We start from the raw sequence: 19924 nt of genomic DNA on the forward strand, positions 1-19924 counted from the left end.
TAATGTATTAAAATCCTCATAAATTTAGCATGTAACCTTAGAGATTGAACAAAAGGGTTCTCAAATTGATGATCAACTGATAAGTTTTTATGTGTTTAGGTAGTTGAAGTAGCAATGAAGCAACCAAAGACAGATTATGATGAAAAGGAATCATTGTTTGACATAGTTGCCCTTTTTTCTGTTTGTTTATTGGATGGTTTAGGTTGTTTGAGTAAAATAAAGTCTGATGCTGTTGAATTCAGTCAACAAATTGGGACATCTGTTCATTGAATATATAGAGGAAATGCAGTCTTTTCAATAGAATAAATTTGTTTTCCACTCTAAAAAGGAACTTGAATACGGGTACAAATTCATATCTTTCTTGCTTTAAGAATAAAAAAATACGAATAGTTTTCATCAGGATAGGGATGATGATTCACTAAAGTCCACCTTTCATCATCTTCTTTTCCTTTTCACAATTAATCCAGTTTGAATTAGCGGCCATGTGTCTTTTTGTCCACTGGGAAAATGATGTGCAACTCAAAAAGAAGAAGTAGAATACAATTAACAACATCCATTAGTAATTTTCTATTAGCTCATGACTCATAAAGGAAAAGTAAATATTATTTTACAAAATGGTGGATTAGTTCAAGTGATAGTGCATCAAAAACTGAAGAAGAAGAAGATTTTCAAGAAGAAAATAGATACCCACTTGCAGTTTTGACTTGGTGCAAGAGGAAATGGTGATATCACTTTAGTATTTTTATTTATTTAATCTTTTGTGGTAGGTTGCCTTCTAAAATTAGTAGGCAACTGGGTTCCGTGAGGAAACTTCGAATCTTAATATATGGGTACTTTGCTAATGGAGGAGGAGGCTGTTTTATATAATTGATTTTCTAAAGCAAAAAGGGACAAGATCTTAATATATGGGTACTTTGCTAATGGAGGAGGAGGCTGTTTTATATAATTGATTTTCTAAAGCAAAAAGGGATAAGATCTTAATATACGGGTCCTTTGCTAATGGAGGAGGAGGCTGTTTTCTATAATTGATTTTCAAATGCTACAAAGGAGATGACCTGAAAGCATTATCTACCCATTAGCAACAAAATCATTTTCCATTGACTTTCCCCACTTTTATATATATATATATGTGTGTGTGTGTGTGCGTGTGTGTGTGTGTGTGTAAAATGTGAGTGGATGCCCTGAATCTTTAATATTAAAGGCCACAACACCAGGTTTAGATTCCACACAAATTATGCTTGTTTTCCATTTCAGTTAGAATTAACTTAAAACAAGTTGCTTAGCCAGAAACCTAAAACAAATTCGAATTGATAAGTTTGAGTGTAAGAATTTTGTATTATCAAATTCGAACTCAAACTTAAAAGTGTTCCACTAGCTTGGCTTGTCCACTTGAAAAAAAAAAATTGATTTGAATTAACACAAGTTGTATCAAAATAATATTGTTTTAATTGATATTAACTTAGCTACAATATCAAATTAAACTCAATTCAAACTTTGCTCAATTTTATAACTAAACTCAAGTTTGATAACCCTCAAATTAAGTCGAACTCTGCTCAAGTTTGACATTTTCTAGTTGAACCAAACTCAAATTGACTCAAGTTTGAGTTTAATTTGATTCGAATTCAATTTGCTCAATTAACTAGAATACAGTTTGAATTAGCAGCCATGTGTCTTTTTGTCCACGGTACAGTACATGTTTTATCTTGATTTCTAAGGTCTCTTTCCAAGATTTTACTCCTGGGAGGAAGGGTCTTAGTGGTCCAAAGCTTGTAAAGAAATAACAAATGTCACGTTAAATTTTTTATAGTTTCAAAGCATATCCTTGACAAACGACAAGCTGTCTGTGCCGGTTTTCTTCTAATATGACTAAACAGCTTGTAATTTTCACACTCAGGTCTCATATGATCAGACACAAACAAGTCCATATGATTCATTCTTTGTTTTTTTGCATTAAACTTTTTTCAATTTGGAATAATCTAGGCGTGCAGTGCACCAACTCTATTGGGGCCCCATTTATCATTTCATAACCAGCCTTAACCTATTGTATTTTATTCACAAGAAACTAACAGTCTGTAATACAACTCTTCAAAAAAAAAAAAAAAACTTTGGAAAGAAGGCTATTTAATCTGAGAAGTTATTCTGCAATATTTTACAGATTAATTATAGCACATTACATGTTTAATAAATTACAAAGGAAAAGTACATAGCATGTAACTTACATAATCACTTTGAAGGCTTCTGTCAGCACAACAAGCAAGCACTCCTTGTTCGTATAAAGTCCCGGCCTTCAAGGCCTCTCGAAAATGAACAAATTGCAAGGTGTTCTGAAGCATATGCCATGAAAGATGCCAAAACTATGCTTCCTGCAACCATCAATCCTAACCTGTTAAAAAGACAAACCATTTCTTAGTTCTTATTTTATTTAATCTTCCAACAAGACCAAGAAATATTACCATAACAAAATAAACATGGTAAATAAGGGGCAGCTACAGCCAAAAATGCCATCCCCATTCCATAGATAATACCATGTAACAAAATCACAAGCTGATGCCTGCCTCTGATGACCTGAAACATATACAACAGGTAACAACTTCTAGTTAGGATAAAAACAAGAGGAAATACTATCTGTATCTCATTCAAATGCATTGGCATCTTTTATTCCATTAACCCACATAAACCATCTTCATGCATAGAGTCAAAATTAACACACCTTTTCCAGAGCCATAATCAACAGATTCTCCATGAGAAGAGAAGGATCCTTCTTGGAATGCCACTGTTCTTCCCCATTGATAAATCAAATTGAGAAAACCTCCAAATAAAAGAATGAAGAGTGTGAAAGTCCACTCATACACCAAGAGCAAACCAGTCCATGGCATCACTTGCCGAGGCACAATTGCAAAAGACAGGCCAAGGGACAACAGAGCAATTACAAAGCACACAAAGATTGAAACTCCACCCAGATAGGCAGGCACCTTCAACTGTGCACCATTAGAAAACTGTATAACATCACATCAAAAGACTTTCATTATACATAGAAAACTGAGAATTCAAAATTTAGAATTCCTAGATCAAATGTAGGCCATCCAACATAGCAAAAATAGATATCCCATGACATATCATATGACTAAAAAAATAAAGGAATATAACTTAAAACAATAATGAAAAATCATTTAGGGAGCAGAAACTAACACGGTGGTTTGAATTAGTGGCAGATGTTGATGGCACACCAGTATAAGTCAATGCTCCACAAGAACTGATTTTGAAGTAAAGTAGTCTAATCTGATCACATAGTGAACTTCTACAAAGTGAGCTGAAGTGTTTACACATCTATGCCCAAAAAAAGTCTTTCAGATTGAGAAGTCAATTATTTTACTTGCTTGATGTCTTAGAAAAAAAGAAGAACCTTAACTTCCAAGTACTATTCTGAAGGAAAGAACGGTAGTAACAGAAAAGTAAAGTGCAAAGCGGTAGCAGGAAAAGGACTTTGACCAAAACATCATCATTTGGATTTCTGCCCCCTCAGTTCCAGGAAGAGTTTCCTCAAGCCTAATTCTAATGTCCTACAGCATTAAAAACTAAAGGTTGAATCATAAAATTGGAGGAAAGTGCACTGACTAGACATCTCTTTTTGTTTCATGCAACAATAGAAGACAACATAGACTTCTACCTCAGATACTGTTACACAAAGCAGATACAGACTAAGTTCAATCTAGCATGATAAAATGAAACAACAACGATCAGAATAAGAGTATGCAGCACAACCTATTTCTAAACCAAAATGCAATAGCCTCCAGACCTTTTCTCTTCCCAACAAACACTGATGGATACCTGGGCAGAACCTCACACGTTCACGTCCCTTTCAGACAGTATCTCGCCACCACTCCACGATTTCCCAGCAAGCAACACAACAGCAGCAGTTTACCGACATCATAACAGAAACATTGTAACAGTAGAGAGAAAGGAAAATATGTATCGTATTGATCGATTTCTGAATATAGGCTACATAATCACTTCTCAATACAATGACTATTTCTCAGCAATCTCAATTATAAACTACTGATTCCAGAACTTAAATAATCTACTCACAAGTCGCAAAAAAATCACAAAATCACAAAAGTACAATGGAAACACCACTGTCCACGCTTAGCTTCCGAGACGCCAGCACTCTCCCTTCATTCCTTCAGTTTTTCCTTCCTGCTTCTCTGCTGCATCACCTACTCCCCTTTTTCTCTTTTTCTTCAGCTAATCCTTTCTTCTTTTCCCCTAATGCTGTGCCACGTATTCCTTTCTCCTGTTATTGACTTATTAGTAAAGTAATGGCCACTTGATCACCTCGCTTGCTGCCAAGTGTCTCCTTCTTTTTGTTTACTCTTTTCCTGCGAGAGATGTAAACATTAGTTCTAACAAACACCAAGTGGGTGAAAAGAAAAAGCATATTAGAACATTTCACAGATTATAAGTAAAGCAGCAGAGAGAAATACCTGCCAGACATCAACAGGTTTTAATAGCCAAGATGTCCACCAGTCCCAAGGTTTAAGCGGACCAAGTGTATAGTGAATAACACGGAGTTCAGTCCCATTTACCATCCACTGCATATTAATTCAATCAAAGTATGAGGACATTTTTAATCAGAAAAGTAAATGAAATAGATACAATCTTCACTTTACTGATTATAATGCAATGCCATTAATAATAACTAAACAACACAAACAACAAAGATCTTCACAATTTAAATATAGGAAGTTCCATAAAACAGATAAGCATTAATTTTGGCCTTCAAACTTAGTTTCTTCCGTGACCTTGGTGTCCAGTTATAGGTAATGAAGTGCATTTATCCTTACACTCTAATAGGTTATCCTTAATCCAAAATTCTAATTATAGTTTATGAATGTGAAAGGCCATCATAGAGATCAAAATTATTACAGAATTTAAAAAAAAAAAAAAAAAAACTCAATAATAAACAACCATCAACATCTCTAAAATTCTACCCACCTCTGAAGCCTTAACTTGCTCCTACACATGAAGATCAAGGTGCAACAGTATATAATCATTACTATTATGGCATCAAAATAGTTCAACTATCCAAGCATCATGATATAAATCATCTAACATGTATAATTCTCATACCTTATTTGCAAGCATGTAAGGCCAACATCTGCATTGTACAGAGTAAAGAGTCGCTCCATATCAGGAACAGGTCTAGATTTCAACACCTCAGGGGATAGATTTGGCTCAAAAACATGTGCATTGGGAAAATCAGGGTAATATGAATTCAGAAATCCCTGATCACCTGTCAAATATAAAAAGCATAACAGAAAGACTGTTCAATATGAACTCAATCAACCACAAGCTTTCATTTCATCACAGGTAAAAAGCAAGGGCAACAAACATGTTTGAATTGGGATACCACAGTCCAACTTCTAATTGCAAACATCACCTAGACCCATGGTAATCTTATAATTTTATTCATTTTGTACATTATTTGCATAACCGAACTGACACATGGTCAGGCTAAAACATCAAGGATACCCACAATTAACATTAATTCTTCATGCAGACCCAATTACAGACACATTAGAAATCATACTGAAAACACAAATATTGCAACTTGCTTTGTTCTAAAATGGATACAGCTGATATAACCACAATTACTGCTGTTACCACATAGGTTACATCCAAATTTCTTTCCTATCGATTAAACAGGGAAACTCATTGCTACACTAGATATTTTAAATGTTATTTCTTAACTTTGCAGCAATTTTTAGGGTTTTTCTTAGTGCAAAAGCACTATAAGTAAAAAGTTAAACAAACTAATTAATAATAGCCATCCCAAAAAAGAGAGAGAAGCTGGATTAATAACCACAATAACACACAAGAAATGCGTTACCTCCAGTGTATGAATGTAACGTGTTCACTTTGCTCATCATATCATTGAAAACTGTTTCTGATCGTTCAACAACCATGACTCCTGAATTTAGCCTCTCGGAATGCTTCAGGTTAGCACAGAATTTTCCACATCTGAAAAGATCCTCAATGTTCTTGATCACAATGGTATCAGCATCAAGATATACAACTGCATAAAACAAAAGCCTCATCAGTTATAAGTGAAAGAGAAGGATGAACTCAAACTTAGATTGCAGAATGTGGGAATGTGGGAACTCAACAACCATTATTGTAAGAATGTGGGAGAAGCCTCATACATAATAATCTAAATGCTACACTCATCATATAACATAGAAGAAAGCTGAAATTACACACATCAAACAATTTGAACTTTAACTTGAAATCCAGTGCAGCACAAGACCTCATGCTCTTACTCTTTCATAAACGAAACAAACTAAAGAGAACCTGCTCCAAACAAGTCACACCATTGCAATTAATTTACCAGGTAAGAAAAGGAATCCAACAAGCGTAATCCACCGAAATAGAAGTTTTTCGAATAAAATTAGCTCCTGCTGCTAGAACATAATCCAGTGTTCTGGTATCCATATACTTCATGGAAAAAGGAAGACATTACATTTATATGAAGAGTCCAGTGGTCATATCAAGTGGCATTGTACAGAACACTGCTTCCTTGCAATTTTCGTTTATGTACAAGCTACTCATATGTTAATGAAAGTTTTAAGCGAGCAAATCCAATCACAACAGACACACCTATAGTTAAAACCTATTTTCTGATATTACATCTATATACCAGACACCGAATTAGTATCAAGAAAACAAAACAAAACAAAACCGTACCTTTTTTATAATTAGTCATATTGAAAATCTTAAGCTTGGTATAGACACCCCAAAACCTTTTCGGATGCACTTGATTTGGATTCAATAATAAGCTTATCTCCTCCACCTTCCACCCATCTGCCTGCACAATTCTCCACAAAGTAATATGTTAAAAGCTCAGAACTTTATAATCAAGCAGTATTTTTCTATAACTAACTCATCAGCCAACCAAATTAACCATAAATAAAACCCACAAAAATATGGAAGTTAGTAAGTAATATCAATTTGTTTAAAAAAAAAAAGTCCTTAACTAGTTTAGATGCAAATAAAGCTTAAAAAATTGCCATTTATTTACAAATAAATCAATAACTTTCCACTTTCCAATTCAATAAACCAAGAAGTAAAACTTTTAAATTCACTTGATTCAATTACCTGGAGAAGCTTCTTAGCATATTCTGATACACCTTCAGATACCAAAACAACCATGTCTTTAGTAGATCCAGGGCTGCGTATTGATTTCCCCAAAACCCTAAACCCTAACAGAAACTCATCGCCGTACAGGAGGGTCACATAAGCCTGGTCTGTTGACTGCATTCCGAATGAAACCCAAAATTGAACCCAGAGCAATAAATCAATAAGATACTGGAAAAGCATGGCGTTAATTTCATTTTAATTCTAGAAATTCTTGAGAAAATAAACAAAATTTTCTCGAGAAGATCAGTTTATAATTTCTAAAAATAATTTGAGGTTGAAAGGGGTTTGCAGTTTTGAAATTTCTTCTTCTTCTTCTTCTTCAAATTGGTGCTGTATTTGACTGCCTCGAGAAAAATGTTGATATGGTGCAGTCCAGTGTATCAGAAACTGCTGGAATAGGCCAGGATCTGTTGACACGTTATGAGAAAAAGAGATATGATAGAGAGCCTTGTAAAAAGAAGAAACGTTGCCTTTGCATGTGCTTAAAGCTCCTTAACAGTTCATCTTCAAAACAACACTTTATCTGCTGCTGCTGCTCCATCATTGAAGCAAATTGTAGTCGAACTGTCCTCAATTAAGAAAACACGACTTTGCTTTACTGTAATCCAAAAATACATCATAATTAACTTTTTCGAATATGCATTTTGAAGGATTAACTTTAATCAAGCTGACCTTATGACTATGCATTTTCAATGCAACCGAAATTGTTTATGTCATTGTCATCTATCTCAGTCTCCACATCTACTAAAACGTTTCCCCAAGCTCCATCTAATCACACCTGAGCCTTTCATCCACTAATCAGAATCACCCGAATCTTATAACAGTAACACTAAACCACCCTTACACCCCTTTATCCCAAAATTCAGTCACCTTTTAACACAGATAAGTTCCAATGTCAACCTCAAAAAAAAAAAAAAAATCAGATAGAAACGGTAGCAAGAAACATGAGAAGATGAAAAAAGAGATGGTCATGTATGCATACTGAGATGAAAAAAAGCTGTAATATTTGTTAACACCAGTGAGTCAAAACCACCAAAATCTGACTTATTGAATGGTCAAAATAAACAATGTGATTAGTCATACAGAATACTCAGAATTGAAAAATCACAACCAACCATACAAAAATAAAGGGAAAGAACACACTCACAGACTGGTTACTGATTCAATTGATTTAACTCATAGCGTTTATTACGAGATCAATCAGTTGAAGTTAAAAAAAAAAAAAAAACACCGCGGAAGAAAATCCCAAACTAATTTGATCCGAAAAATAAAAGATAAATGAAAAGAATAGGGAATGCTTACCTTCCCATGGTGGAAGAACGAATTGTGAGCTGACGGTGGAGGAGAAGTTGCAGGAGATGATAAGAGAGAAAGGGGGAAGAGAAACGTGATATAGAAGGAGAGAAGGAAAACAAAAAATGGAAGGAGGGTAAGAGACTGTGTGTTATATAGGAGGAAAAAAAATCTTTAAACCCCCCAGAGAAGCGCTTGCCCCTGGACGGTTTGGCTGACGAAAACCTTACAGGAATAAATTGTTCACTTTTTAATTTGAGACATTAATTTACATGATAAACCAGGAAAATTTAGGGGAAAATAATATATGAATTAAACTAAAATTTTTATATATAAAATCATGCAAAGTCAAGAATTGGGTTGCTTTCTAATTTTGAGTATGGCAGAATATGTGAAAGTCGGGAGTGATGAGAAAGAAAATGCAACGTCAAAAAGAAGAAACTCACAACACAACGACAATATTTTTGGTTCAAACTACTGGAAAGTTTGACATAAAAGCTGATAAATTTTGAGAGCAGAACAAGCAAAAGGTGTTCTTATTCCTGCTCTCTGAAGTTTGGTTTAGACATAAATTACTCAGATTCTTTATTTTCATTTTTCAATAATATATGTTTGTCAGCGAAGGCCGAACGATTTCTTAAGCTACTTGTCGAAATCCGCCAACGTCTCCCCGGATTTCGCAGCCGATTTCACGACTCTAGATTTCGCCAATTCTAGCTTTGATATGCGAATACAGCGGTGACATGTCTCTTTGATCAGTTCTGACTCACTTCTGCCTCACCGAGAGAACAAATGACAAATAACTCAAAAGTTTCATCGTCCCGAAGCTCACCATTAATTTTAAACCATTTCCAGCTTCAGCGCAATAACAATGACGAGAGCGAGTCAAGTCCAACAAATGAGGTGAGTAGCCACATTTTCATATCTAGTGTGTCAATCAGTGTGGTGGAAATAGGGAGTACCACACGTCAAATGGAAATAGGGATAATAGAAGTGGAGAAAAGGAGAATTGGGAGTTGGTTTTGGTCAATTCGGAGGTTCAGATGCTCCGGGAAATGGAATCTGGGTTTGGGAAATGTACCGGGGGTATAGATTTGCTTGATTTAATGGCCAGGACGGAGGATTGAAAGAGAGAATGAGGGGAGATTGGATTGGGGATAGAGAAAACTGGAAGAGAAAGAGTGGAGGTTGACCAAATTTAAGTCATTACTCTTCCATAAACTGCAAATTTAAGTTAGGGTTAAAAGTAGTAAATAAAATATATATTAGAAGTTTTGAGTTATTATGTTTCCTAAAAGGGAGAAGGACAATTTTCCACCTAACTTTTGATGCGTTTTCAAAATATCATCCACGACAGATAAAAATCTATTTTTTTCACCTATGACCAAATTGTCATCTAATTTTTCAATTAGGAATAGGGGCAAAATCATCATTTACTATTTATAACTTTAAAACTTTAAAATTTTACCGTTTCCCCCCTTTAGGTTTTAAAAATTAATGAATAACCCATCCTCAAAGTTTGAAAAGTTTTGATTTCACCCTTAGAGTTTGCTTCCTTCTTCGACCACCACCGATGGCCGACGCAATCGATCGATCTCCCATCTCTGACTACAAAGGACAACCCTTCGTTGCCCAGATCTGGACGACGAAGCGTCGTCCAGATTTGGAAGAACAGACGAAGGATGATGCTTCGTCGTCCTTCATCGTAACGTCTGGATGACGCTTCGTCGTCCTTCGTCATAGTGTCTGGACGACGCGACGAGCGACGAAGAGATCTAGGTGGAGTCGACGAAGAGAGACCTCTGGGTGGAGCGACGAAGAAATCTCCGTCTCTTCGTCGCACCGTGCGACGAGGAGATGAAGATCTCTTCATCGCACCACCGCCATCGCACCAAGAGAAAGAGAAGGCCGATGACGACGCCGGAGTTTTGAAAAATATGAAAACCCTAGGTTTGGAGGTGAAAATGTTAGTTTTCAAAGTTTAAAAACTTTAGATAAGGTGAAATATTAGTTTCTAAAACCTAAGAGAGTAAAAGAGAAAACCCTCACATCAATTTTGGGATAAATTTTGTAGACTAAATTGAGAGGTATTTTTGTCATTTTATCTAACAAGGATAAATTGAACATTTTACCCTTATGCAAACAAATATCATCCAAATTAACGCCTCATGAATAGGAAAAGTGGATTTTCATCTGTCGTGAGTGACATTTTAAAAACGCATCAAAAATTAGGTGGGAAATAGTCCTTTGCCCTTCCTAAAATTACAAATTAGTGTTTAGAGGCAAATTTGGCAAATACAGTACATAATAAGACCAAGACCATCCCCTGCATTAAAAATTTCTAACCACAGAGATATTAGAGGGTCAAAAACAAAACAAAACTGGAAAAGTGCCCCCATCCCCAGGCAACTGAAATAAAAATTTGAATGAAGATGAATTTACTTGAAACGAAATAAACCCATAAACACTCGAAACATCAGAAAACAAGATGAAGATATTAATTCCGCAGAAGCAACACAAAACTTCTGAGCCGATTCAGAAAACCAAACCACCTCAATCCATGACAATACAAGGAAAAACATTCAAACTAAAAAAACAGACTCCGTAGTATGGATGTGCAACCGCCTGTTAAGCACCCAATTCTGGCAGAGACTACTCAAAACTGACGGCAACACACTATAACGTACAAAACAAAACAACAACGAACTAAGATAGTAGCAAAATCAACCAAGTTTTTGTAATTTCTATAATTAAAATTGACTCTATCGGCGGACTCAGTAACATGGGCTAACCAACTTCACTTCTTCTTGGCTGCAGACTTGGTGACCTTCGCACCAGTTGGGTCCTTCTTCTCAACATTCTTGATGACACCAACAGCCACAGTCTGCCTCATGTCCCTGACAGCAAATCGACCAAGAGGTGGGTACTCTGAGAAAGTCTCTACAACCATGGGCTTGGTGGGAACCATCTTAATCATACCAGCATCACCATTTTTCAAGAACTTGGGCTCCTTCTCAAGCTCCTTGCCAGATCGTCTGTCGATCTTGGTCAAGATCTCAGCAAACTTGACTGCAATGTGTGAGGTGTGGCAATCGAGCACTGGGGCATATCCGTTACCAATCTGGCCTGGGTGGTTCATGATGATGACCTGAGAGGTGAAGTTAGCAGCCTCCTTGGCAGGATCATCCTTGGAGTTTGATGCAACATAACCACGTTTGAGATCCTTGACAGCAACATTCTTCACATTGAAACCAACATTGTCACCGGGAAGAGCCTCCTGAAGAGCTTCATGGTGCATCTCAACAGACTTAACTTCAGTGGATAGTCCAGAGGGACCAAACGTGACAACCATACCAGGCTTGAGGACACCAGTTTCCACACGACCCACTGGGACAGTTCCAATACCGCCAATCTTGTACACGTCCTGAAGTGGAAGACGGAGGGGTTTGTCTGAGGGCCTCTTGGGCTCATTGATTTGATCAAGAGCCTCAAGGAGGGTTGGACCCTTGTACCAGTCCAGGTTAGTAGACCTCTCAATCATGTTGTCACCCTCAAAACCAGAGATAGGAACAAATGGGATCTTCTCAGGGTTGTATCCAACCTTCTTGAGGTAGGAAGAGACTTCCTTCACAATTTCATCATACCTTGCCTTCGAGTACTTGGGGGTTGTGGCATCCATCTAAAAGTAAATTGCACAAGATCAACATTAGTTCAAATCCTAAACTAAGAATTATAAAGAAAATAACCCAGTATAAAGCTGGTAATCACAGTCATTAAACTCTATTAAAGCTGACCTTGTTACAGCAGCAAATCATCTGCTTGACACCAAGGGTAAAGGCAAGCAAGGCATGCTCACGAGTCTGACCATCCTTGGATATACCAGCTTCAAAACCACCAGTGGTGGAGTCAATAATAAGAACTGCACAGTCAGCCTGTGAAGTACCAGTGATCATGTTCTTGATAAAGTCACGATGTCCAGGAGCATCAATAACAGTGCAGTAATACTTGGTCGTCTCAAACTTCCACAGGGCAATATCAATTGTGATACCACGCTCCCGCTCAGCCTTGAGTTTGTCAAGCACCCAGGCATATTTAAATGACCTCTTGTTCATTTCAGCAGCCTCCTTCTCAAACCTCTCGATCACACGCTTGTCAATACCTCCAAGCTTGTAGATCAAATGTCCAGTGGTGGTTGACTTTCCAGAGTCGACATGGCCAATGACCACAATGTTAATGTGAACCTTCTCCTTACCCATGGCAGATTACTAAATTGGAACTGCAGAAATTTAAAGACAGGAAAATATTCATTAGAGCCATCAACAACAGAAACCAAAATACAAACACATATTCAGGCATGTGTTCAACTGAACCATATAAAAGATAGAGAATTTAATATATTTTTTATGTTAAAATGAAGATGGCATTAAAAAAATGAAGCAGATATATATTTTCAAACTGATACCAGTCTAGTGTAAGCTTTTGCACAGTACATTGAATGACCGCTAAGACATTCTTTAGGAATATTAATTAAAATAACCATATTTTTTTTGCTTTTTATACATATATAACCATTTTTTTTCTACTATAAATATATGACTCAAAATATAAAATATCCAAAATACCCTTAGTATTTGTAGTCACCTAGTCAACACATAAACCACGTTCACCTAGCCAACCCATAAAGCAAAATCATTCACCCAACCAAGGCAAAAAATTACTCACTCACCCACTCAGCCAACCCATAAAACAAATCATTCACTTTGTCAAGACAAAAAATTTTCACCAATTTTAAATTTTAAATTTTTGAAAATTGGTTGGTCGGCTTGTTGGCTAACAAGCCACCCAACCAATTTTCTTTCAGAAAAGAAGTTTGGTGGTCAATCACCAAAACTTCAAATAGAAAGGTTGACCCTAATTTTTTATTCAAAAAATAGGATGGCCTACAATTTATTTGATAAAAATTGGTAGCCTTTAAATATTAATTATTAAAATTTTAAACTTAATTTTTTAAATCATTTTTAACTTTATTTTTTTATAATTTTTATAATTTTAATTAGTCAATGCTTTAACTAAAAAGTGGTTATATATGAATAGTAGAAAAAAAAGTGGGGATATTAATTAAAATAACCATTTTTTTTTGCCATTTATACATATATAGTCACTTTTTTTTCTATTATACATATATAACCCCTTTTTAGTTTGACTTTTCCTTTAAAAAGAAAAAAGTCTCCAACAAAAAACAATGGTTGTCCACTTTGAACAACATTTCAACAAAAAAAACAAAAGAAAGTGGTTTAAGCATTAACTAATTAAGATTACAAAAATTATGAGAAAACAAAGTTAAAAACAATTTAAAAAATTAAATTTAAAATTTTAATAATTAATATTTCAAATTGGTTGGTCTTTAACGGCCATCTTATATTTTAAATAAAAAATTGGTATCAACCTTTCTATTTGAAGTATTGGTAGTTAGTCGTCAAACTTTTTTTTTTAAAGAAAATTGGTTGGCCAGCTTGTCGGCTATAAAATTGGTTGGTTAGCCAGCCAATAAGCCAACCAACCAATTTTCAAAAATTTAAAATTTTAAAAATTGATTGGCCAGAAAGACGGCTAACCAATTTTTAAAAAATTTAAAATTGATGAAAATTTTTTATCTTAGCAAGGTGAATGATTTGCTTTATGGGTTAACTGGGTGGGTGAGTAATTTTTTGCCTTGGCTAGGTGAATGATTTTGCTTTATGGGTTAGCTGGGTGAATGAGATTTACATGTCGACTGAGTGACTAAAAATACTAAGGGTATTTTAGATATTTTATATTTTAGACTATATATGTATGGTAAAAAAAAATGACTATATATATGTATAAAAGGTAAAAAAATAGTTATTTTCATTAATATCCCCAAAAAGTGACTATATATGTATTAAAGACAAAAAAAAGCGGTTATTTTAATTAATAACCCCATTTTCTAGCATCCCTCGTTAAGTAGAAACATTAAAAATTAGAAAAACTAGATTTCTAGGCATAAACAGGGAAAAGATTACTAAACTAAATTATTTAAATACACATTTTGTGCCAAATCAGATCGACACGCCTGCTAAAACTAAAAACTGATGGATCTTGCATATAAGAAAAATAAGATATTAAAATCTATTATCAGGTCATTAATCTGTTATAACAGAGCTGCTAATCTGAACACAAGAAGAACATCCCAAGTATCTACAATTTTAGATCAATTTAATTTCCGCTTACAAAAATTTCCAAACTCGATAACTTTACCCTAATCAAAATATCAGTCCAATACAAATATAAAATTAATGATATAACTGTCAATTCACCAGATAACCAAACAGATATGAAGTGCCAACATACAAACTCAAGAACAGAAATTACTAATCCACTAGAAGCAGAAACTGAAATCAAATAAACAATCAAATAGGTAAGAAAAGGAATGTAAAAAAATTAGATCGCTCACCTTCTGGAAGTCAGAGACGCACAGGTAGCTTAACCTAGCCGCAGAAAGAGTGCGGAGACAAATGAGTGTTTGTTGGGGTCTTATAGAGGAGTCTCACGTGATCAAACTAGGGCTACTTTAATACTCTTGATTTTTTTTACAATAAAGTTATATATGAATTTTTTTAAAAATAATATGTATTTTTTAATATTTATTTACAGTAATACCCTTACTCATTTTAACAACAATTTCTGGAATTTGACGTTTGTTTTAGCTTTCATCCAAGCACATGCACACCGTCCAGGCTGCTGCCTCTTCATTTCGCGCCATTCATTGTGAAACTACACTGATAAAGGTTTGATTTTTAGCTCACGAGTTCATTTCAGTTGCTTAGCAAACAGTTTTCTAATCACTTTTTGATATCTTTCAAACCCTAGGTCATTGCGTAATCAGCCATTCAGACGTAAAATTGATTTTTTTTTTTAAAATCTTTGTGTCCAGTTACAGATTGTGTGCTGTATTAATTGTTTGACACTTTGAAGATGATTTTTGTTGGCAGAGATCAGTTGAGGCATATTTTCTCTGATAGGAATTTTAACAAACAGTTATGTTCCATCAATCAATCTCATCAACAATATTTTCATTACTCTGAAATTTTGTCCGGTTATTATGCATTTCCATCTTTTACCCCACTGATACCCTATCATGTTATATATTGTTTTTGGAATCCCCTGAGCGAAACACTGAAGCCTGTACAGTATTTTCTCTTAACCCAGTTTAACCGACATTCTAAACTTTCTTCAAATGCTAGTTTATGTTGTTTTTACTCAACTAAACGGCCAACAAGGTCCTTGAGGAGAAGGATTAGTAAAAGATCAAACGCTAACAACATGCGTACCCTTGATGAAGCTCAATTTCAATCAGCAGTCTCTCAACTCCCTCCGAGGTTTAGTAATGAAGATCTGTGCAACCTTATAACTCTTCTAGAGGACCCCTTAGTGTGTTTGGAGCTATTCAACTTGGCATGGCGGCATCCCAGGTTTAGGCATGATTTATCTACTTATCACATCATCATAAAGAAGCTTGGCGCACAGCAAAAATGTACCAAGAAATGGATGATGTAGTTAACCAGGTGCTTGCAGTTCCTTATGTTGGTTCTGAGGCTCTTTACAATACCATAATCTATTTTTTCACAGAAGCTAGGAAGTTGACTAGAGCATATATTTAAGCATATGAAGAATAGAGGGAACTTGGAATGTAGACCTTCAATAAGGACCTACAATAGTCTATTCACAGCATTTCCGAGTAGAGGAAAAAATTCCTATATAAATCATATGTATTTGGAGACGATTAGGTGCTTGTTCAAGCAAATGGTCAACGATGGGATTGAACCTGATTTTTTTTCGTTGAATTCTATGATAAAAGGGTACATGCTTTCAAATCACGTTAATGATGCTCTTAGGATATTTCACCAGATGAATGTGGTTTATAACTGTGAGCCTAACTCATTTTCCTATGATTATTTAATCCATGGGCTATGTGTCCAAAGTCGAACAAAGAATTCTAAGGAGTTGTGTGATGAGATGAAGAAAAGGGGGTTTGTTCCAAGCTGTAGATCATATAACTCACTTGTGAATGCATTGGCTCTTAATGGGGAGGCTGAGCAGGCAGTGAATAATCTGTGGGAGATGATTGAGAAGCAGAGGTCTGTTGATTTCATTTCATATAGGACAGTCTTAGATGAGATCTGCAGACGAAGAAGGGATGGAGAAGCCACAATAACTGCTGAAGGAATTGAAAGACAAAGACTTTGTTGATAGGCATACATACACAAAGCTTCAATGTGTTCTAAGAGATGACTTTGCAGATTCAAACAGTGGAAACCACTTCAGGTAATGTTCATACAATACTCGTATTTGTAAATATTATATGGTTTTATATTACTGTGACTAGAAATTTCCATCTCTTTGATGGTATTGTGAAAAAGTAAAATCATATGCATGTTCAAATTGATAGTATAAATTATATTTGAAAGTCTTCTCAAAACATAAATTATAATATTATACTTTGATTCTTCTTGCAGATAAACGTAGTCTTGTTTTTTTTTTTTTTTTGGTTTTAGATGGCTATGGTTAAGTCAAAGCAATAAGATTAATTTTTCTGAGTTTGATGACTGTAAAATCTGCATATACTGAAAGAAATCCTTTACCAAATGTGAAGAGAACTGAGACTAACCAATTTGTTATTATATCGGTACAAGATGTGGTACTTAATATATAGTAATCTCAATTTTGTATTTGTTCATGATGGTGTATTCGGATTTTTTTTTACTGTATACGCACGTTCAATATGAGGAAATTATTAATATTATTAAAAGAGTTGGGTCAAATTTTTTACCATGCAAAAGTCTTTATGCGTCCAAAGGACTCAAACCCTTTCGAGAATTCTCTCAAATTTGTTGTTGTTGGTATTGAGCTATTGCAATTTGTTTTTTTTATTTTGCTGTGTAACAATTTATTTTCCTATCTTGTTTTCTCACTGAAGTGTGGTTACCTAATTGTGAGTTTGCTCCATACGGATGACACAACGGCCAAATTCAAAGGAGGTAATGTGGCTCCAACTTAATGGTTTATGCTATTAAAATCCCAATTAGCAAGCAGCCAAGCAGAGTGCTGATGGATTGCTATATGTTTCACTATGCACCCAAAGTGAAGTGGGAATGTCGCTCCACCTCAGTACAATATGCTTTGCTCTTGGAACTCCTCTGTGGAAGGGAAGTGTTACCAAGAACAAAATAACATCCCAGTGGATGAGTTCTGGATCTTAAAATTCATTTTTTAGTGCATGAATTCATGTTTATCTGGCCCAAATAAAACTACATTTGCTACTGAAACTGAAAGTCTGAAGATTCCTTCAGCATATGATCTCAAAAGAAACTTGAACAAGACAAAAGATGCCCTGTCTCCTTCAGCGACATGATTATTGTGGCATATATATTAATAGTACAATATTAAACAGATTATCAAAGTAATGGAATTTGCTTTCTTCAACACTTTCTTTTTTCTTTTTTTCTTACATTGTGTGGACATTTAGGCTGCAAAGCATTACCAAATATTAGAATCTTTTCTTGATTCTTCTGAATATAAAATTGTGTCTGTAAAGTATTTTAAGGATATTTTAGGTCATCTCATTACTATGGCAATGACAAAGTGGAAACCTGAGCTGGCAGCAGTTGTTACCGGCAAGACCAAGACCAAGCATCTATTGTTCCCTTTTTTGGCTTTATGCTCAGACAACTGATGAGTGACCAGTTACTATTAGATTAGTACTATAATTGGATTTTGATTTGAGGAAGAAAAACTTATGGATTGGGTGGCTCTTTATTTTAATCCGAAATAATAGCATTTTTGTAAAAACCAAAAAAATGCTATTTGAAAGGGTAAGGATAAAATATTAACAAAAATTATCGTTCTGTCCAAAAATTGTTGTTGGATCAACTAAAATTTCAATCCTTTGTTACCCGCAGCCTCGTCCACCCGACAGGGCAGCCTGATATTTTGAACCGTTGGATCTTGTTTATGTTATCCAACGGTGGAGAGTATAAACCTAAACGCCATACAGAACTCTGACCAATTTCTTTGTACAACCACACCCATCTCTTGTTGTAGACACTCTCTTTCTGCTAGTTCAAGCTCGGGGCGGCGAGAGAGATCCTCAACCATTTTAGTTTGCTTCTTGCAAGGTTCAGTTCTCTCTCCTTCTTTAGCTTGTGTCAACGTATTTATCTTTTGCATGTACCACTTCTTCTGATTGTAAAATATATTTGATTTTTTTAAAGCTGTGTGGGTGTTTCGATTTTGCATGGTTATTGTTTAAAAGTGAGTTAATATACTAGAATCTATATCGTATAATTTTCGGTCTAGATGAGCCGATATTTACTCCTTCTTTCTGAATTTTGTTTCATTGGTTGAATATTTGTTAATTTGATTGTCTTGATTTCATTATAACTTACTCAAATCTGTATGCTTATCTATTTCTCTCATGTTGACTTTGATTAGTTTGTTTTAATTGAAGGCTGGACTTTTATGCTGAAATCGGTATTGAGATTTCGATTTAGTTATCCTGTTTCATAGTATGACGAGGCACAGTGTAAAAATATTTTGTCGTGGATTACTGGTCTTGATCTACTGGGTTCCAATTTTGTTTTTTTTTAAATCGTGGGGCGGGGTTAACTTTTAATGTGATTTGGATATGTTCAGTGATTGCTTTCCAATTTCTGAACATGTGTTTGTTTCTTCTCTTGTACCAGTTTTGTTATAACTCTTTGATATGGGTAAGGAGAAGGTTCACATTAACATTGTGGTCATTGGCCATGTCTACTCTGGAAAGTCAACCACCACTGGACATTTGATCTACAAGCTTGGAGGTATTGACAAGCGTGTGATCGAGAGGTTCGAGAGGAGGCTGCTGGAATGAACAAGAGGTCATTCAAATATGCCTGGGTGCTTGAAACTCAAGGCTGAGCGGGAGTGTGGTATCACCATCGATATTGCCCTGTTTAAGTTTGAGACCACAAAGTATTACTGCACTGTCATTGATGCTTCTGGACATCTTGACTTTATCAAGAACATGATCACTGGTACTTCACAGGAAGACTGTGCTGTCCTTATCATTGACTCCCCCACTGGTGGTTTTGAAGCTGGTATTTCCAAGGATGGTCAGACTGGTGAGCATGCCGTGCTTGCTTTTACCCTTGGTATCAGGCAGATGATTTGCTGCTGTAACAAGGTAAGCTTTATGAGAGTTTAATTTAATGACTCTGATTGTAAGCTTTATACTGGGTTAGTTTTTTTATAATTCTCAGTTTAGGGTTTGAACTAATGTTGATTTTGTGCAATTTACTTTTAGATGGATGCCACAACCCCCAAGTACTCCAAGGCAAGGTACGATGAAATTGTGAAGGAAGTCTCTTCCTACCTCAAGAAG

The 19924-nt window shown here is 35.4% G+C and overlaps 2 protein-coding genes and 2 pseudogenes across 2 annotated transcripts; 2 read left to right on the forward strand and 2 right to left on the reverse strand.

Moving 5' to 3' along the window:
- Positions 1 to 2108: 2108 nt before the first annotated feature.
- LOC123208641 lies at positions 2109 to 9727 on the reverse strand (annotated as a pseudogene).
- A 1236-nt stretch (positions 9728 to 10963) lies between these two features.
- On the reverse strand, positions 10964 to 15084 carry LOC123209572 (elongation factor 1-alpha). The gene is made up of 3 exons (XM_044627675.1): positions 14960 to 15084; positions 12282 to 12763; positions 10964 to 12166 (listed from the first exon to the last, which is right to left on the reverse strand). The coding sequence occupies exons 2-3, from the start codon at positions 12741 to 12743 to the stop codon at positions 11285 to 11287; spliced, it is 1344 nt and encodes a 447-aa protein (XP_044483610.1). The 5' UTR covers positions 12744 to 12763; positions 14960 to 15084; the 3' UTR covers positions 10964 to 11284.
- A 101-nt stretch (positions 15085 to 15185) lies between these two features.
- Positions 15186 to 17988, forward strand: LOC123209573 (annotated as a pseudogene).
- A 140-nt stretch (positions 17989 to 18128) lies between these two features.
- LOC123209574 (elongation factor 1-alpha-like) lies at positions 18129 to 19924 on the forward strand (the record flags this gene model as incomplete). The annotated part of the gene is given in 3 exon segments (XM_044627677.1): positions 18129 to 18680; positions 19248 to 19726; positions 19847 to 19924. Coding segments are annotated over 2 exon segments (372 nt in total), but the record flags the coding sequence as incomplete, so codon positions are not given.

The sequence above is a fragment of the Mangifera indica genome, chromosome 2 (genome assembly GCF_011075055.1).
Source record: "Mangifera indica cultivar Alphonso chromosome 2, CATAS_Mindica_2.1, whole genome shotgun sequence".
Lineage (NCBI taxonomy): Eukaryota > Viridiplantae > Streptophyta > Magnoliopsida > Sapindales > Anacardiaceae > Mangifera > Mangifera indica.